At 38.5% G+C, this 22,148-nt stretch overlaps 1 protein-coding gene across 1 annotated transcript in view; it reads left to right on the plus strand.

Annotated features, from left to right (window-relative positions):
• CHST9 (carbohydrate sulfotransferase 9) overlaps positions 1-22,148 on the plus strand; it is a 106,545-nt gene that overhangs the window by 28,309 nt on the left and 56,088 nt on the right. Inside the window, exon 2 of the mRNA XM_060775205.2 lies at positions 3,371-3,592. Within this exon, the coding sequence (XP_060631188.2) occupies positions 3,493-3,592 (100 nt within the window). The 5' untranslated portion in view covers positions 3,371-3,492. The remainder of the gene's footprint in view (positions 1-3,370; positions 3,593-22,148) is intronic.

The raw sequence follows: 22,148 nt of genomic DNA on the forward strand, positions 1-22,148 counted from the left end.
TCTCAAAATACAGCATCTCAAAGTAGACATAATATTCCAGATGGGATTAGACTAGCCCAGAATAGAGTAGAATCACTGCTTGTTCAAACTTGAAAATGATGGTCATACAAATGCAGCCTAAAATTGAATTAGCCTTTTTTGCAGCTCCATCACACTGCTGACTTCTAACCACCTTGAGACTGACTGATCACAGGCTTGATCCATTTCATATAAACTTCTCCCAAACCAGACACTTCTCATATGATACTACTGAACTTTTCCTTCCTTCCTTCCCTATTCTTCCTGAAGTTTTTCATTTGTTTGTTGAATTCCTTTTTGTTTTCATTTGGTTTTTCACTGTTAAAACTTTGAATTTTAAAATGTTTAAAATATATTGAGACATTGTCTATCACTCCCAAGTTCTGTGCCATCTATAAGTATGAGAAGGTTTCCTCCCTTCATTTATCTATTTCGCAGGACCAGTCCTGTATACAGTTAGTATAAAATTCATCTAACCTGCTGGGACTATGCAAATATCATGTAAATTGAAAATGCATGATTTATTGTAGGCACAGCTGTTATAGTGCTGTAAATTAAGCCTGCATCAATATATCACTCTGCCTCCAAAGAACTGGCACAAGTTTCCCTTCAATATGTAGATCTAGAAAACAAAATGTTTTTTCCCAAACAAAATGTTTGGGGGGGGGGGGGATCAGAAAGAGTTGTGATAAAGAAATCTGATAAACACCTCTTGTTTGGTTAGAAATCAGAGTGTTTTGTTTTTCAATTTCAGAAATGGACACATGAGTGAATGGGAGAAGAGTTATCCTGTCCTAAGAAACTATAAGTATAGGTTTGAGCATATTGGTTTGACATTGGATGTTGGTGATTTGATATGGTATTCTACAATCTTGTATGTAAGGCTTTCTATCTTTCCCAATAAAAGAGTTAGAGCCAGTGAGAGGTATGACCAGAGGATAATACTTTCCAGTATCAACTGGTGCCTCCCATGTTAATGGGGCAGTAAAGCTACTCTGGCTTGAGCTTAAAAGACGATATCCAAAACATTGGACTTATTTGAAGAATTGCTCCTGTAAACATGATATTATTTATATTTGTTTATAGCCCACATTTCTCCCAGTAATAGTACTCAGTGTGGCCAACAACATACTTAAAAAGAATACCAATTAAAAACTATACAAAGACTATACACATTTTTAAAAGAGCACTGCACAGTATTTAAAAGTCATTCCAGTCAGTTTCCAAAATGTTTTCACTTGCTGATAGTAGCAGAGCAAGGATGGGGTCATCATAGAAAGCAGCAACTGTGACATTCTCTTCCTTGCTCTCAAATGAGCCTAAGATGATATTGCAACAGAGAGAATGGCCTCTTTGGGTGACATTAGTACATAAAGGGAGACATGGTCCTTCAAATAGCCAGGATCCAGTAGCCAGGATCCAAGCCACGCATGGCTTTAGAGGTCATCACTTTTAATTATGCCCAGAAATGGACCAGGAACTGTTGCCACAAAGATGACCCTTCAGGATTTATATCATTATTTCCAACATGTGATGGGCAACCTTCAGGGATTAAATGGTTTAATTGACTTATTGGGAAAGGCCACACACATTTCATTGCACCAAATGAAAAAAAGGTTGGTCATCAAACTACTCCAACACATCCTTGGGATCTGGGACTCAGTTTTCTCACCCACCCACCTCCTGTCACCTTTAGGCCTAAAAAAGGGCTTTTTCAAAAGTAAGTAAACTGAAATTCTACTTCTGTATCTTCTAATAGGAAAGAATGGCCTCTTCTGGGCTAAAATGACCTGAGCAAGATGAGGAATTTCTGCAATTGTGCTCCACAGCCCCTTGTTTCCAACATTTCTACCCTGTCCTTCTCAACTCCTGAAGGGGGACTCAGGGTGGCTTACAAAAGCAGCAATTTGATGCCAACAACATACAATACATTATGTACAACATTATACAAAAGATAAAACATTAGATTGAAATACATTTGGAATATTATTATTATCATGTAACTGAATCAAAATCTGATATAGCAACCAATGACCCAGTCCAAAGCCTGCCATAGTAAAAATTCCAACATTATGATTACTACCAAACCTACTGACCAAAGGCCTGATCCCAAAATCATGTTCTGAGCTTCTTTCTAAAAGAGAGGAGAGACCTAGTCTCACTAGGGAGAGCATTCCATAAGCAGAGGGCCACCACCAAGAAGGCCCTGTCCCTCGTCCCCGCCAAACACACATGTGAAGAGGCGAGGACCGAGAGCACGACCTCCCCAGATGAACTTAAATTCTGAGGTGGGTCGTAGAGGGAGATATGTTTGGACAGGTAAGCTGGGCCGGAACTGTACAGGACTTAATAGGCCAAGATCTTGGCTGCCTATTTGTTTCAGGGCCCAATTCAAAGTGGAGGTCCTATAAAGCCCTACATGTTTTGAGTCCCACTTATTTGAACAAAACACATTCGCCCATATGAACCAGCTTGAGCCCTGACATTCACAGTGGGGGGAGCCCTCCTCCCATCACAAGCATGGCTGGAGGGAACGAGAGAGAGGGCCTTCTCAATGGTAGCTCCCCAGCTCTGGAATGCCCTTCCCAAGGAAATTAGATTGACTTCCTTATTGCTGATTTTTAGAAAGCTACTTAAAACTTGGCTCTGGAAGCAGGTTCTTGGAGACGATCAGTCTTCAGTGGAGGTATTTTAGTGAGATCAATGGTTTTAACATTTTAATGCTTTTATTCCAGCAAGAATGGCTATTGTTGATGTTGTGTTATGTTCTTCTATGTTTTCAGTATTTTAACTTATGACTTAGGTACTATTGTTTTTTGTAAGCTGTCCTGAGTCTTTTCCAAGAGAGGGGGCGGGATATAAATAAAACTTCTTCTTCCTCCTCCTCCTCCTCCTCCTCCTCCTCCTCCTCCTCCTCCTCCTCCTCTTCCTCTTCCTCTTCCTCTTCCTCCTCCTCCTCCTCCTCCTCCTCCTCCTCCTCCTCCTCCTCCTTTTCTTCTTGTGGCATTTATCAACAAAAAAGAGGCATTAGAGGCCATAAAATGTCAAGATGGGTTCACTTTTGCACTCCTGGTATAGAATTATGGGAATGGTTGCTCACTAGTTTTTGTGATATAGAGACATTCCTTCAATTTATGACCTTTCAGAACCACAAATGTATATTCAAGTCTGAACACTCTGAAGCTTCCAACAATTAGTAGAAGGTCTAATTTATTTGCAGACAGAGAAAAGAAATGGATGTGTGCCATCTTCCTTGGATTGAAAGCAGATAAAAGCTGCAAAATTGCCATTGCATAAGAATCATAGGGGAACAGCATGCTAAAAAATTAACATCTTTCTCATGTCTTTACAGATTGACCTTTCCAGAACAGAAACGGAAACAGAAGAAAAATATTGAAAGCAAAGTGAACACTTGTAAGAAGTGAGCTACATGCACCTCTGAAGTGGGTCGAAATGTAGTCCTCTGGTAGGGCCATGAACCTACAATTAATCTATATATCTGTACTGATGTTTGGAGTAGCAGGTCTACTCCTCTTCATGTATCTGCAAGCCTGGATTGATGAACAACATACAGGTAACATAACTGATCAATTAGGATTAACAAATAATTTTCTTTGTTCTGTTTTAGCTCTTTCAGTATCGATGGCATCTTATATTACTGGATCAAAGGTTACTGATTTTTTATTAATGGAATCAAAAAGTACTGTTTACCCTTCCAATAGAAGGAAACCCCTTGCAAGTAACTAGAGACCTTAGTCCTTTGTTGTTTATGCAGTATTGTCCTAAATAAAAAGCTGGTCCTTGACAGAATTGATCAATTGAAACAATGGGATTAATATAAGTGTTGGTCTAATTGGATATAAGAAGTTGATTTGCTGAGATGCTCCATTTCAGATTGGCACTTGGGTTCAGGCCATGGTGACATTCTCAACTAGTAGAAGAGATGGGATTAGCTTGGTGGAGACTGGATAATTTTATTAAAATTATAAAAGTGGATGGATTTGTAGATACGTTGAATGACCAGGTAGCTGGTTTCAATCAATTTAAAGCAATGCTAAATAGTGTTACATACAAGCCTGTTGCCTAAAAAAAAATAAAAAATTGGAAAGCGGGGGAACAATTTTTTTTAAGCAAATCATGAAGAGTAGGTCCATAACAAAGAAAAATTAAAATTCTATGACTCACTCTGTATTTTATATAGACTTAATTAAATCAAATTTCTATTTTAGCTACAAAGTTTCAAGACAAAAAAAATCTAAAAATGACTCTTAATTGGTAATTTAGTGGTTACAAAAGAATACCACAACCCATTGTAAACACTTGAAAACAGTGTCAATACACTTTGACAGAAATCAGACTCCATCGAGAAACTTCAGTGCAAGTCCATTCAGTCTTTCTTGCCCCATTATGCTTCTAACGTACGTTTTCCAATGCTTAAGAGTTGAAAACAACCTTTCATGTGTAGCTGTTAACACTGGCAATGTTGCAGATATCTGAAGAAGTTTCTTCACATTTGGAAAAAAACCTGTCTATCACAGTCAAGATATATGTCTAGTACATTTGATGGCTTTTCTTGCAGGTGTAATCTTTTTTTTTTTTTTTTCATTTTTTACACTACAGTTCAAATTCTTCCATCATTGTGTCAGTATCTTGAAGGCATTCATTGTAAAGTTCTGAGCACTTGTTCAAGTTGGATTTTAAATGGACACAATTAATTGGGAGGAACACTTGCAGTTCCTGAACTACTTCCCTGTGCCTTGTAAACCTTTCTTGTAGATGACTGCAGAAAAAGTATAGAAATGGGATGTAGACATTTAGCCTATAACATTCCACTGGTGTTGGTGAAGTTGCCTGAATGTTGCTTTTCCAATTCTGTCTTGAACAGATGCAAGGAATCCTAACTTCTCTACCCATAAACTTCAGCACTGATCTTGCTGTGTTAAAGATCTCCTGAAATTCTTTCACGGATTCTGTGTGCATCTCTTTGGCTTTTTCTAAGAGACTGTCAACATGTTGCAGACTACAGAAAATGTTTATATCTACTCTTGCTATGTTTTGCTATGCTGAAGGGATGATGACATGGTTACTACAAATTTAACATTCAAAACAGCTAAAATAAGGTGTCCAAAAGTCTCACTGTTGTATTGAGGACTCTCTTTTCATTCTTCAAGTGTTCTCACCACCACACTGCACAGTTCAACAAAATGTAAGACATCATGTCACTCAACCCAACAGGTTTCACAAAGCGGCAGCAGGTCTTTTATATTTTTTCTTCAACAGGTCCAATCTGATAGATGATGCTCTGAAGAAACTGCACAAGATGATATTGTTCATTGGCAGTTTTTGACAAGTGGCATGCTGCAAGTCTTTGCTAAGGTTAGATTTAGTGAGTGAGTACTGCAGTGGATGTAGACAGCCATTGGATTCTTCTGCAATATAATTGCTTGTGCACCACTAATATGACCCTTCATATTAGCAGCTCCATCATAATCCTGTCTACTCAAGTATTGCAAGTTCAGCTCAGTTTTTCCAGTGTTTTCAAAATAATGCCTGCAAGTCCTCCACCTGCCATATTACTTATTTTCATAAAGCCTATAAAGTCTTCTCTTATTTCTGCATTTTAACATTGGTGTTCCTTAGCAGAAGTGATAACTGTTCTGAGCCACTCACACCCAAAGTTTCATCTTCCAAAACAGAGAAACACAGTGATGCATTGCATCTTTCAATTTTTTTTTCAATTATCTTGTTATCACAATTGTCTATTAGTTCATTCTATATTTGATGACTAGTATACTAGACATTTATAGAATGTCTAGAAGACTTTTCAAGTCAGTGTCTCCTGATCTGGCACAAGATCTCAACAAGGCCCTGAAATTACAATCATTGTGCAAAGCTTCTTCACAGGTAATAGATCCTGAAACATTGTTGTTGTTTATTTGTTCAGTCACTTCCGACTCTTCATGACCTCATAGACCAGCCCACACCAGAGCTCCCTGTCAGCCATTGCCACCCCCAGCTCCTTCAAGGTCAAGCCAGTCACTTCAAGGATAACATTCATCCATCTCACCCTTGGTCAGCCCTACTTCCTTTTTCCTTTTATTTTCCTTAGCATCATTATCTTCTCCAAGTTTTCCTGTCTTCCCATTATGTGGCCAAAGTACCTCATCATTGCCTCTAATATCCTTCCATCCAGTGAGCACTCAGCCATTATTTCCTGGAGTGTGGACTGGTTTGTTCTTGCTGTCCAAGGTACTCCCAGAATTTTCCTCCAGCACCACAGTTCAAAAGCATCTATCTCAGCCTTCCTTATGGTTCAGCTCTTGCATTCATAGGTTACTATAGGGAATAACATTGCTTTAACTATGCAGACCTTTGTTGCCAGTGTGATGTCTCTCCACTATTTTATCGAGATTGGTCATTGCTCTCCTCCCACGAAGTAAGTGTCTTCTGATTTCCTGGCTGCAGTCTGTGGTGCTGGAGGAAAATTCTGAGAGTATCTTGGACTGCAGAATTCTTTGCATCTAGAAATACAAAGTCTGTCACTCCCTCCACATTTTCTCCCTCTATTTGCCAGTTATCAATCAGTCTGGTTGCAATAATCTTGGTTTTTTATGTTTAACTGCAACCCAACTTTTGCACTTTCTTCTTTCCCCATGGTTATAAGGCTCCTCAGCTCCTCTTTACTTTTAGACATCAAAATGGTATCATTTGCACATCTAAGGTTGCTAATGTTCCTTTCAGCAATTATAACTCCAGCCTTGGATTCATCAAGTCCCATACATCGCATGATGTTTCTGCATACAAGTTGAATGGGTAGAGTGAGAGTATACAGCCCTCCTGTACTCCTTTCCCAATCTTGAACCAGTCTGTTGTTCCATGGTCTGTTCTTAATGTTGTTACTTGGTTGTTATACAGATGCCTCAGTAGACAGACAAGGTGGCTTGGTATCCCCATACCACCAAGAACCTGAATCATTGCTCCCTCTTAAAGCTAGTTCTTGACAGTCACAATCGTTTCCACAATTGGCAGAAGTTTCTTTCTGTCTTCTGCTTTCTTCTATTTCCTTTATCTTGATGATGGGTGACATCAAAACATTTTTCACTGTGTCTTTGCTCCTGTTCCATGGTTTCTTTTGGTAGGGTTTGCATTAGATGAACCAGTGGTAGACACCTCATTTTCCACAGTTGTCACCTACAATGCAGGGATCTTCATCAGAACAGTGACTCAAGCTAGCAGACAATTGCACAGTAAGGTAGCTGTGTTTGGAATGACCAACAGCTGAGTTCATGCCTTCCTTTTATACCACAGTGGGAGGGGAGGAGCAAGAAGGTGGATGTAACAGAGCTCTGAAAAGGAGAAGAGCAAGTGAGCAGTGATATGACTACTTTCAGGGTTTTAAAAATAATATTTCAAAAACTATTAAAGATTATTACATGGGGTACAAACAAATGAAACTATATAATAAAATATATTGTGTTCACATTTCACAAAAAGTTGATTAGAATAAGAGATACAGCCCTTTGAAAAAAATTATACATATATTTCACTTTAAATTGGAATATCTAAAATCATATGTTGGATGCATTTGCTCTAGAAGTTCTGCATCAAATGAGGTGGGATTTGAAGAGAGATTCCCTACAGATATTTACTTTGTGGTTGCTGAGCATAGAATAAAGCAAACGAAGAGAGGTGGTAGAGAAATTGTTGCTGTTTCTCAGACCATCAGTCCGGTATTGGGATAGCATGATCAAAAACGAGGGATAGCATGATCCCCTGTTCTATTTCATCAGCTTGTTGATGGTTTAAGTTCAGAAATCAAGAAAGTATAATTGTTCACTGTCTCTAAAGACAGACGGGACCTCAAAAACTTCATAGTATTGTTAACTGTTTTCCTGTTTTTTTCCCTCTGTTTTTTTTCTAAATGCTTTTCTTAATCTCCTGATTCTGCAAATCTGTCAAAAGAAAAATCTTTACACATGTGTATACATCTGCCTGAGGCTTGCCATACAACTCACTCCAGAAGAAAGAAACAAAATGAAAAGACAAACCGTAACCATTGAAGAAGTAGCTTAGTTAGCATTAAATCACACCACATTGACATTGAATAAGTAGCTTAGTTTGCATTAAATGACACAGCATTGACACATACTTAAAACATAAACATGAAGAGACCAAATATAGCAGTTGTATAATCTGCAATTACTAGATGTGGCCAAATTTGTATGTATTTAAAAGTAATAACTAATACACTGAAGAATCTCAAAGCAGCTATTGTTAGTCAGTTATCTGAAATGAATGGATCCTGATTAAATGGAATTTGCAGAATTACATGGTATTTAACCTTCTGGTCAGAATAGACCACCCAGCGTGCATAATGTTTATCTTTCTATAATTGGTTTTAAGTAGAAAAGAAGAGGATTTAAAGAGGGAATTGGAGAATCTAGCTGGGTGGAACACCCTAAATTATAATATAGGGAAAGAATATGCCAACAAAAATTAGACTGAAGTGGAAGAATTGATTTTACTAATTCACACATTCAATGTTATAGAGATGTTTACTCTACAAATGGAGTATTCTGACTACAGCAAGGAAAAACATCAAGTCAGAAGCATTTCAAACTTCATTTGAATTATTCAGGAATATAGGAACTGTTTTCTTTCGGTGTGTATTAGGTGATTTTCAGCTCACATACAAAGATTGGCTTACAGTTTGGAAGTATAAATAACATTAACAATTTGATGACAGCACTAATTTTCATTAAGAGGCTCTGGCAAATGAGCATGACATCTTATACAAAAACATATCAGACTTAGTGCAAGGCAAACTCATCTGTGGAGAACATTCTGAAACACAGTGCCCCTCTTTATGACCATCATAGCTAATGCCTGAAAATATAAAGGTCTGAAGAATGGTCTCCAGTGATGATCTTAAGACTTGGGAAAATTCATATGCATTCCATCACTTACCTCAGCTCCAACCTGTTTATAGTAAAGGGGGAACAGGGAACTTAAGACCAGATCTGACCCTCGGTATGTGTGAGAGGCACAAAGCTTAGTACTAGAGCACATACTTTGCAAGCTGAAGGTCCCCAGGTAAGTTTCTGGCATCTCCAGTTTGAAGAGGAAAAGGAAATAAGTGATGTTAAAGACATCTGGTCAAGAACCTAGAAAGCTGCTTCCATTCAACATCAATATTACCAAGCTAGATGGATGAATAGACTGATCTCAAGGTCAAGCAACTTATGTTCTATGTGGAAAGGAGCATATCTCATTGATATAACACTTTAAATGGAAGAGACCCAAGTTTTATTTTTTGGAATTTCCTGGGAGAATTGGGAAAGACACACTGTTTGAAACACTCAAATCTATTACCAATTAATGTCAGTATTACTAAGCTAGCTAAATCAGTGGTTTGGCTTGTTATAAGTATTCTCCAGTATCCCTAAAAATTCTGTCATATGAGTAAATTATGAGGTTAACCCCAGATTGAAAATGAATATCTCTGTACACTCACATTGGTCTTTAGTCCATCCATTACCTGCAGATGATAATACTGGCTCAACAGGATAAACAATCATCAATAGCTCCTAAGTTGTCAATAACACCCAGTGTCATAGCAATCCCTTGATGCAATACATCCCTTCTGCTTTTGTGATGGTGTGCTGATAATAAAATGTTATCAGGAGATGGAATTCTTCTCCCCTCCTCATTATTCCCAAGTTGGACATTTATATATTATGATGATTATATTTGATTTTTCGGGTTGTTTAAAATTCTGGAATAGCACGGTTGCAATAAAAATCAGAACAGCAGCAATGTGGTAAGGTGGGATTATAAGGGAATGAAGAAGTATGATTGCAGGACCATGAAATGGCTTATTGGTTTTACTTATATATGTCAAAAACATTGCATAAATAAATAAGAAGAAAATTGATAAAGGGAGTCCAAGCAGCTAAATAATTTTAGACCAAAAACAGGCAACAGCAACCTTACTGTCTGTTCTTTCTCTGTGTATGAGGCAGGGCATTGTGGGCAAGGATACAGATGCTGAGTTGTTTCTTCTGCTCCATAATTACACAAGGTGGATGATTCTTCTAGGTAGTGCCATTTAGTCAGGATGTCTTTTGATCTGCCACCTCACTTCTGAGTCTGCTCAGAGACTTCCAAATTGCCCATTCTTGGTTTGCCCCTGGAGGAAGACCCTCGTAGGGGGCCATCCAGTTGGAATAACCTGATTTTGCTGCCCACAGGGATATTCTTGCTGTTTCCGGAGGAACATTAAGAGGAGTGGTGGTTCTCATGAAACTTTTTCTTGATTTAAGTCTACTGTGAGGAGGCTGATAGCCATACAGTGGGTCACTTTCACAGTGTTAAACCTTATTTCTCTCACAATTGGCAGCAATTTTCCATCACACATTGGGGGGGGGGGATGCCAACTAGCTTATAAAGTCTATCAGCTAATTAGTGCAACTGTGTGATTGTTCAACCGTTATATACCAACTATCAATTGTAACACAACTATAGTGTAATGGGAGATTTGTGTGATAAAGTCCGTAATGTGCCTGCACAGATAATGACCTCTCCCTGAAATTCAGATTGACAGTGAAGCTGGAAAGACATTTCATCAATAACAAGCATTATATTTCTTTCCCCCCAGAGTTTATTATTTGTTATTTCCTGCCTGAACTATCGGATACATAGTGGTTGTGATTTCATAGCCTGTGGAGAGCATTCTTAGGCTTGTCAAAGTTTGGAAATGTCGTTTTTACCTACAATTGGATATTACTCTACAATCCAATGTTGTGCCCATTTATCCAGCACAACATCTTTGAATCCAACAGATTTGTAAATTGTATGCATCTTCCACCTTATTTTGAACCAATTTTTCCTCCTTCATTTACATTTGGTCAAGGTAGGAAAGTCACACACTCTCAATGGAAGGTAATCACAGATCTCCTCTTAACATATCTGCCAATAAAACCTTTGATAAATTTCTCTTAGGGTAACAGGGAGTTGGAAATGATTTGAAGGTGCATAAGAACCAAATTGTACATTTGCAGTGAAAAGACATTACTGTAATGTATTTCAGAGTCTATCTAACTCAGGGGAAACTAACAGCTGTTTCTTATGCTCAGATGAGTATTATCTTTAGCTAACAAAGTATTCCTGCTAAGTATATTTTTGGTTTAACTGAAGCCTTTTCAGTTAGGTTTATATATGTAGCAAACATTCATGTATTTATTAAACACCTGCTCCTGTTTGGGATACACATCTTGAACTGTCTACAAATTTTAGAGGACACTGCTGCCTATCATTTATCAAATTATACATTTACTCTAATTCCTTATTTAATAGGTACTGATTGAATATCCTTTTAATGTCGGTGAAGGAATATGCTTTTCCAATAAGTCACTTTAGAATGATAATTTGTCATATTAAACTGGATTCTGCATAATACAAATCTTATTTTGTTTAATAAAGTTTGCAATAAATCCTATACTATACAAGTGAAATGCTTCTAAAATTCTGAAAGTGTTTTGTGAAGGGAATGAGGAAAGAAATTGATTAATTTCTTTCTCCAAAAAAAAACAAATAATGGAAACTACCTGATGAATTTCATTAATCTCTGTGTTATCAAAACTGGACAAACCATGACTAGGCTGATTCTTAGTAACAGTTAATAGAAACAAGCAGTCTTTTAACCCTTAATTTACAAAGCTAAGCACTGCGAATTAATCACAGTTACGATTAATTGCTGTCTAGGATTCAGATGACACGGTAAACTGGAGTTAATCTCCAATGAAAGGAAATGCTTTTGGTCTGCTTGTGGCAGTCCTAGAGAAAATAGAAAAAAAATCATGATTCTATGATAACAAGTCTCAGCAGATTGAAGGAGGACAAATGATGTCCCATCTTCAAAACCAAACAAAAAAAAGAGGGGGGAAACAATTACTACTTAATTCTAGAGCTGATCACCAAAAAGACAATCTGTAAGCTCTTTGCTCACTAAAAGATTTCTCAGAAACACAGGTTTCTCAAAAACAAATCACACCAGCCTAATCATCAGACTAATCACTTTTTTGTTTTGACAGAGTTACAAGCATGGTAGATGAAATTATTAATGTGGATGTAGCACACCTTGATTTCAGTAAGGCCTTTGACAAGGTCTAACAAGCAAGCTAATAAAATGTGGGTTCAATTATGCTACTGTTAGGTGGATTTGTAAGTGGTTAACTGACCAAACCTAAATGCATTGCTTATCAAATTTGCAGATGACATAAATTTGGGAAGGATAGCTAATACCCCAGAATTCAAAATAACTTAAACAGATGAGAGACAAGAGCCCAACTAACAAAATGAATTTCAATTGGGAAAAATGTAAAGTACTACAAATATGCAGAAGAAATGAAACGTGCAGATAGGATGGATAACACATGGCTTGACAATAAAACGTATGCTGCAGAGACGTGGAGGTTTGGTAGACCACAAGCTAAACATGTGTCAACAGTGTGATGCATCAGTTAAAACAATATAATTCTGTGCTGCATCAACAGGAGTATAGTGTCTAAATCAGGGGAAATATTAGTTACACTCTTTTCTGCTTTGGTCAGACCTCAACTGAAATACTGTTATCAATTTCTAGACACCACAATTGAAGAAGCCTGGATAATTCCAGAGGAGGGTTACCAAAACAGTAAAAGATCTAGAAACTTTGCCCTTTGTGGTGTGGCTTAGGGAACTAGGTATGTTTAGCCATGAGAAGGTTCTCCATGACATGATAGTCATATTTAAAAATTGGAAACACTTTGATACTGAAAATCTAGACAGTTTGTTTTCTGCTGCTGCAGAGACTTGGACATGAAGCCATCAATATAAATTGTAAGGATAGAGACTCCACCTAAACATTAAAAAGAGTTTCCTGATTTTTTTTTGTCATGTCAGGAGCGACTTGAGAAACTGCAAGTCACTTCTGTTGTGAGAGAATTGGCTGTCTGCAAGGATGTTGCGAGCAGACGCCTGGATGTCTCACATGTCCCTCATGGAGAGTTGGAGCTGATAGAAGGAGCTCATCTGCGTTCTCTCCAGATTCGAACCTCCGACCTGTCGTTCGGTCCTGCTGGCACAGGGGTTTAACCCACTGTGCCACCGGGGGCTCATCCTGATGGTAAGAGCAGTGGAACATGCTGCCCTGGAGAGTGATAGAATTTTATTCTCTTGAGTTTTCAAATACAGTCTGGTTGGCCATCTTTCAGGAGTGCTTTGGTAGTGATCTCTTCAGACTGATATTTTTAATCCAAATAAGCATGCATATTAAACAGTTCTGGTGTACTTTTTTATTTGAGGGTTTTTTTATTTCATCTTTTAAAAAGTTATATATTTGTTTCTGGTGGTTGTTAATAGGATTAATGTTCTGTTTTCTGAAATTGGATGTGTAACATGTCAAAAATTATCTTGGTCATCTAGGGATCATTATTTCATAATTAGCAGTGAGATACACTTCCATTTTTACTCTAGGCTTTCTTTTTCCCTGGTGTTAATATTTCTGTTATGCAGTTCATAGCTATTTTTGTATCAGCGTTTAAAGTATTGAATCTCTCTGGCTCTGGAGACCTTGGGGTCAACTGAACAGCATATTTCTGCAAGTGGAAGATTAAGAAGCATAGCATGGATCTCAGGAAATGTATTCTGCCTTGCTTAATGAGGTTAGAAATGAAATGGACAGGCAGAAGTTCATATAATCATGCTGTCTGAGAAATCAAAAGATAGGCCAAATTTAAGGATGTCTGCTTCATGCTGAATGACATGTTCACTGCTTTGGTTTAAAAAAGTATGGTGATTGTGATGCTGAAACTGCTTTATCACTCTTTCCCCCAAATTAAAATTTATTTGAAACTAGTGTAGTTTTTGGAGTCATGTTTGTCTATTTTTTCAAATGACTAAAAGGGATTATCATATGTGGAGAGGTCTCTTATGATTACTTTTTAAAATGTTTTGTGTTTAGAATTGTTTCATCGTATCTTCTATTTTGAAGTTTTGCCAGAACAACTTCAAAATAGAAGATATGAATGCAAGTGACAAAATCTTCTTTTCCCAGTATTTGTTAGAATGTGTACAAATATATAGTCATTTTAATGGGATACAGATTCCATTTATCGTGCACAAAAGCCGCTCTAATCCACTCTAATAGGATGAAATCCATTGCAATGACTGAATTCTATGATTATTTGGTTCTTTAATCACAGAAAAAAATATATTTGTAAATGTTTTACTTTCAATTATTTACCATACTATGTGACAGAATGTGAATCACAATGCCTTTGGTTTCAATATTTGTTAAGTAATTCACGTAGGAGTTTACATCCATATTACATTCCTGACTTTCAAATTACTATGTGATGAATGAACTGTCTAGGTTATTGTGCATCGTATGTTAAATGGAATGTTGGATTTAAATGCCTTTAGAAGAGCAGGCTGAATCTGCAGAGTAAGTTTAAATTGCATACCTTGTAAGCTGAATACCTTGCAAAGCAGAGCCAGGCTGGGATTTCTGTATCCCATTCAGCTTATGGTTTACAGCTTCCCATTGGCCACAGAGCTCCATGCAAGCTGTGACATCTTCTGGTGTCAGAACAGGATGCCCATGTGACAAGCAAGGAGGAGGAGCTGGTTGCAATGCTAACATGTTTTGTCAACACAGATATGACCACAACAGCCAGGCGCAAGCACACAAAGGATGAGGTGACAGCGCAGTGGGACTGATGCAGTCCTGGATGATCTAAACCAAGTTCCTCAAACTTTTAAGCAGAGGGTCAATTCACAGTTCCTGTTGGGGAGCTTGAGTATAGGCTGCACACTTCACATATTTCATGTGTAGAGCAAAAACCATGAAAGAACAATACAATATTTAAAATGAAGAAGAATTTTAACCAACATAAAATCACCAATATTTCAGAGGGAAGTGTGGCCTGTTTTTGGCTGATGAGATAGACAATTTAATTATATTGTTGTTGTATCCCTTCAAGTTATTTCAGACTTAGAGTGGTCCTAAGTCTAAAGTTTAGGGTGAAGGTTATGTAAATGACCTTAGAAAGTTGCATCTTGCCCATGAGTATTTGTCCGTGGAACCCTGATCTGAACAACAGACCCAGGTCCAGTACATACATGCTGGCTCTGGAGTACTCCAGGTTACATTTTTAGAAGACTAACCTGTTCAAATAGCCAATCCCTTAGTGCCTTGTCTTAGAATTGCACATTTCTTTAAAAAATATCCAAAAGGGGAGAAACATACTGTTGTATGTTTTATTCTTCCTGTTTTCTATTATGCATTACACAACAAGGGCAGCACTGCAAATAGGCATTTTTTTTACATTAAAAGATTAAACCAGATGGAAGGGAACTCTGTGTCTTTGCTGCTGGACAAAGAAGAGTAAATAACTGTGTTCTCAAAGGTGCCTGAAGTTCAAAAGAAGTGTGCTATACTTCACAGAGTACAACATATTACCTGGATTTGTGTTAAATTAGGCCTAACAATTACACTTTTAGTAAAAATATTTTAGTCTCCATTAGAGTAACCCTACACAGTAGTCTAGTATTACAAACTCATCTGTAAAAATAGCAACATGTTGTGGCATAGCTGGCAAACAAGCCTAACATTTTGGTTTGTTTTATTTTTTTTAATGATAAGAGCTATCCATTCCTATCTACATATTTAAAGCTGTTCTGGAGCTCTGTACAGTAATCCATGAATAATATGGAATCAAGCAGACAGTATGAGTTCAGCTCAAGTAGGCAAAGTACTGCCTTCCTAGTTCATTGAGGCCCCTGCCATCAAAAGCCAGTGTAGTATACTAGGTAAAGACTGCAAATTTAATCTCTGTTGAAAAATAAACCTTACTGGGTTACTTTGAGCCAACCACGCTCTCTTAGTCTGATGTACCTCACAGGGCTTTTGTGAGGACAAAATGTGGAGGAGGAGATTAGCCATGAATGCTGCCTTGGGCTTATTGCAGAAAAGGCAGAATATAAATGAAACCAATAAACATTGCCAAGTATCGAGATTGAGCTTCATGTCAACTGCATGCATCCCCAGCCACCACTGATTTCTAAGTTTTGTTGAAGTCAGCCATTCCTGTTCTTGGATCTAGTGAAACAGAGAGATGGATTTCATTTCAAAAATGAGCTGACAGCATGTAAATATCTGGGCATATGTATTTCCTTCAACTATTGCATAGGAAAGGAGATGGATGCTACAGGGCAAATTCCACCATAAATAGAAATCCAGCACCTGTTCCAGTCAGAATTGACTACTGGAAATGCAATATTCAGTCCCTAATCCAAAGAAGCAATATGAAAGGATGGCATAGTCAATGCTATCAAATGTTTTTGCATTTATCTTTGTAAAGGATTGGAATAGCAATGGTTCAACTGGTGTGATTGCTCCAGGGCCCTCACTGGCTGAGGGTCCAATGATTCAGGAGAAAGGTATAGCATGCTTTCTCTTCATTCCCAGTCCCCTCCTAAATCTCTCAGTGTTCCTGGTATCATCAACATTGTGTTTTTTTTACTTAATCAATTGGGTAACAATTCATGGAGATTTATTTCTTCAGTTCTACTGGGTCTTGATATAACTTTTCATGCAATGGTCTCCCCTGGCCTAATGTGGATATGCCAGGATCCAAACCTGGGATATTTTGCATGCTCAGCTTGTGCTTTGCCAAGCTGGGCATGTAATCAAGTCATGCCTCCTTTGCCATCAAGTCATGCCTCCTTGTCACTAAAACAAATCAAAATGAAGATAATTTGTGATATGGAAAGGCAGGAACTTTGGCTCATAAAGCAAGCCTAATCTGGAAGGAATAATTGTTTCTTGAGATCCCAATACAAACTTTCTACATGCCCTACCGCATTGATACTGCAGGGTCCCATCCTGAATATATATTACCAGAGCCATGAAAAAGCTTGTTTTCATTATGAAACTACGGTACTGTTATACATTTTATGTGAAAAAATTAGCTTTGCTACATTTATGTAACAGTAACAGCAAATCTGAGAGAGAGATAGGCATAATTATTTTGCAACTTGGCCAGTATATTTAATTTTTTTAATTCTTAAGGAGAAATATTTTGACATATATAAGACCAATTGACTTAAAAAAAATCATTTTCCTGGTCTTTTTCATGTATTAACCTCCCAAAGTCAATTTCCCTTATAAATTCACACTCAGTGGACAAGACGTTGCAGCATTTTCAGCATTTTTGTTCTGTTGCAGAACATCTGCAGCTTCTGATGTGTGCTAGCTAGCTGGTAAAAAAGTATTTCAGTTTTTGATGTAGTCACTGACAGTGTGCAAAAATACATAGGACTATGTGATGAAAATTAGATAGAATCATAGTGTTAGCAAACATCACAAGGGCCATCTAGTCCAACTCCTTGCCATGCAAAAAAAATATAATCAAAGCATCCCAACACATGGTCATGCAGACTCTGTTTAAAAACTTACAGAGAAGGAAACTCTGAGGCGGCATATTCTTCTGTTGATTAGCTATTGTCATGTTAATGATTAAATGGATCTATTTTCCAGTAGTTTGAATCCAATGCTCCATGCCCCAATCTCCAGCAGTAGAAAAAAACCTGGCTCCATCTTCAAACAAGGCTTTCATTCACCACTCAACATTGTTCAGGTTAAACACACACAACTCCCTAAGCTGCTCCTCATGGACAAGGTTTCCAGAACTTTTACCATTTTGGTCACCTACCTCTGGACACATTTCAGCTTCTCAATATCTTTCTTGAATTGTAGTGTCCACAACTGGACACATTATTCCAGATGAACTACTACTACTACAACAATTAATAACAACAACAATAACTTCTGGTTTTTTTTAGGTAGGAGGGGTTGATAGATCAGGTTCCTCATTACTGCATGTACATTTGCATCATTTACATTGAATTGAGAGACTTTCTGGAGTGTTGTTCCAGCATGCTAAACCTTGGATAGATGAGCTCTTTAACCTTTTCCCACATATTAAAATGAATTCATGCACTCCTGCTAAGATCTCATATAAATTTCTTCCTAGTCTCTAAGGGTGGTCAGGACATATGTTGACTGGGACACAGATCATAGCCTACAGAAAGCCTTGGCTAATCAGATGAATGAGGTAAGCAGTAAACCTAACCAGACAGATGCAACTTTGTTCATGCATGCTGTCATTGCCTTTAACCAGCTGATCTACAGTATATGAAACTCAAAATGTTCACGACACATGATTATACAGGGACCTATTTACTAAGAATGCTGCAGCAGTTGAACAAGAAGCCAGGCAAATTCAGATTCCTGGCTTTTCACTGTTCTTCCAATGACAGTCCAAGACAAGGTAATTAAGCAACATTTTACATTTTCAAGAGAAACAGCTTTCTCAAAAGACAGAAACTGTGATTCTTCTCAGTCACATTTTCATGAAGTTTTCTTCAGGAATCAGTCACATTCAAACTAAAACTTGGGAAAATGACTTTTCTTGTTTTTTAATCCTAGAAATTATTGTCCAAATGGGCAAAATTGTGAAGTTCTGATATTAGGAATGCCAGGTTGAATACAGAACAAAACTTCTAATTTTTGCCAAGGCAAAAAAAAAAAAAACTTTTAGAGTTTTGATGTAAAGTATAAAGTTACACCAAGTAAAGCTACATGATATTTCCCACATCTTCAAATGGCCTTTTAATTTCTGAAGCCTCTATATCAGTGTTTCTCAACCTGGGGGTCAGGACCCCTGAGGGGGGTCATGAGAGGGTTTCAAAGAGGTCACCAAAGACCATCAGAAAATACATATTTCTGATGGTCTTAGGAATACTTTTGTCAGTGTTCCTTCACCAGTGTTCACATTTGTCCATATTAAGTATTTGTGCCAAGTTTGGTCCAGATCCATCATTGTTTGACTCCACAGTGCTCTCTGGATGTAGGTGAACTACAACTCCAAAACTCAAGGTCAATGCCCACCAAACCCAGTATTTTCTCTTGCTCATGGGAGTTTTGTGTGCCAAGTCTGGTTCAATTCCATCATTGGTAGAGCTCAGAACACACTTTGATTGTAGGTTAATTATAAATCCTAGGAATTACAATGCCCAAATGACAAAATCAACCACCCCAACCCCACCAGTATTCAAATTTGGGAGTATTGGGTATTTGTGACAAATTTGGTCCAGTGAATGAAAATACATCCTGCATATCAGATATTAACATTACAATTCATAACAATAGCAAAATTACAATTATGAAGTAGCAACGAAAATAATTTTATGTTTGGGGGTCACCACAAAAGGAGGAACTGTATTAAAGGGTCATGACATTAGGAAGGTTGAGAAACACTGCTCTACCTGACCATGCATTGGCCAATGGTAGCGTCCTACTATGCATCCAAATATAGGAGCACAGCTGGATACTTCTTTACACACCTCCCCCTGGCCAGTAAATTCCTACCCTTGCAATATGTCATCATAGTATAATCTTACATCATTGTCCATACGCATATGCATACACATAGACACATATGCTGTTCTGTCCAGGGCAAAGATATTTCATTAAGATTTCACTAACTCATTCAATGTAAACTGAAAGTGGAAGAAATATAGGATGACCTATTTCGATACTGACTTGTTATGTTTAAAATTATAGGATTCCTAGAAATATGCAAAGGAGCTTGTGATGGTATTCCTTTAAAAATGTCTTTATTTAACTTTTAGCTCATATTCTTTGACTATTTTAAGCTTTCAAGAACCATGCTAGTAAAAACAAACTTGAAAAATTTTGCCATTGTTTTAGACCTGAAGTACTCTTAAATAAAAGCCTACATAATCTATATATATAAATTTGTTAGGGGCATCCAATGGAGAAACAAAACTCAACCCCCCCCCCAACGAAACTTAACCAAAATTCCCATGCCCATAACACAACCCACAAGGTACAAGCCTATCTACTCAAAATGAAAAACAACAACAAACAACACACTCACAAAACGGCAAAAAAAACTCAAAAAAACCCCAACGAAACTTAACCAACTGAGCATGCGCATTGGCGCCCAGCTGCAAGTTCCCTGGCGCGCGCACATGGCCTTCCGGCCAACGTTCCCTCTGCAGAAACCATGCCCACTCCAAGCCCCGCCGCGCCGCTTCCCGCACACACACACACCCTGCCGCACACACACACACAACCCCACACTCCATCACTCCCCCCGCCGCCGCACACACACACGCAACCCCATTCCCCCAGCCGCCGCACACACACACGCAACCCCACACTCCATCACTCCCCCCACTGCCGCATGCACACATGCAACCCCACTCCCCCCGCCGCCGCACACACACACGCAACCCCATGCTCCATCACTCCCCCCGCCGCCGCACGCACACACACAACCCCACTCCCCCCGCCGCCGCACGCACACATGCAACCCCACGCTCCATCACTCCCCCCGCCGCCGCACACACACATGCAACCCCACGCTCCATCACTCCCCCGCCCCAATCTTACCTCCTTTTACTTCACGCCACCTCCAAACCCCACCCCGCCCCTTCCCGCCCTGTCAAAATCTAGGAAAGACAGGAAGGAAGGAAAGAAGGATGAAAGAGAAAGGGAGGTAAAGAAAAAGGGGGAAGGAAGGAAAGTTAGAGAAAGAAGGAAGAAGAAAAGGAAAGAAAAGGAAAGATGGAAGGAAAGAAAAGAGAGACAGCAGAAAAGAAAGAAAAAGGGGGAAGGAAGGAAAGAGATAGAGAAAGAAGAGGAGAAGGAAAGATGGGAGGGAAGGAAGGAAGGAAGGAGGGAAAGAAGGAGAGAAAGAGGGAAGATTGGCCACAGCAACACGTGGCGGGTAAAGGTTGTTATTTCTATTATTATTATTATGCTATTGTTCCTATGAGACCCTGGGGGAATGGGAGAAGTGTCAGGTCCCAGAGGCAATGCATTGCATTATTGTTATTGTTATGATGGTGGTAAAATAAAAAGAAATAAAAAGTGAAAGAAGGAAGCAAACAGGGAGGGAAGAAAGGCAAAGGAAGAAAGGGGGAGGGAATGAAGGAAAGAGAGAAGGATGAAACCAAGCAGTGAAAGAAAGAAAGAGGTAGAGAAGGAAGAAAGGAGAGAAAGGGGGAGGAAAAGGGGGAAGGAATAGGTAGGGACCTCTCTTTCATAATAGTCCAGATATCTACCTCAACTTTTATAAGTTTTACTATAGGCCACAGCAACGCGTGGCACGGCACAGCTAGTACCCTATAAAAGGTGTGTGTGTGAAGGGGGGGGGGGAGTTTGCTGAAGTAAACAATATAATTCTTTTGCAATAAGAGACATCCAAAAACATGGACATTGTTTAAGTTGCCCTTATCAGAGATTTCAAGATCTGATAATCAAATGCATGGATCATTAACCAGAGGGTTTTCTTCCACAGTGTATTATTATTTTAAAGCCTAGATGTGTTATCAGCCTTCATAACTAGAGCAGAAATAAAACTATTCCAGTTCAGGGGCACAATGTGCACAAAGACTATAGATCAGCTGCTGTCAGATCCATTTTTATGAAGTGTTTAATTATACTGGCTTCTCGCCTGTGTGGAACAAGCAGAGAACTGTTTACTTGCTGTTCAATGTCAAAGCAGCAATTTCAATTTATTACTCATGATTTGCAAAGGTTTTTAAGGGTGTGATGAGGGAAATATCATGCATGGTTAACAGTTGAAATGATGCCTGGGTTGTGTTCATCAAAAGTTACTCTTATTTAGAACTTTGTGGCAGTTCAGTCCACTACTGGGTTTATCCACCGCTCCCAAAATAAAGGTTTGGTCTGGTTTTATTTCTTCTTTCAATTTAGGGGTGGAAATTGTGTAGCCTCTCACATGTTGCTGAACTGTTAACTCCAGCATTCTCTGCAATTGCTTATACTAGCTAGATCTAATGGGTATTGCAGTTCAACAATGTCTAGAGAAGGTCATGTGATTCCTAGTCCTGCTTTATGTCCCTCAAAGGCATTGAAGAGTTGTTGTTGTTGATGGTGATGATGATGTTGTTTTGAGGTATTTACATGATGCTGAACTGAAGTTACATGAGCCTGTCTAGGATAGTCTATGATGCTAATTTCCTGTTTGGAC

The sequence above is a fragment of the Anolis sagrei genome, chromosome 4 (genome assembly GCF_037176765.1).
Source record: "Anolis sagrei isolate rAnoSag1 chromosome 4, rAnoSag1.mat, whole genome shotgun sequence".
NCBI lineage: Eukaryota > Metazoa > Chordata > Lepidosauria > Squamata > Dactyloidae > Anolis > Anolis sagrei.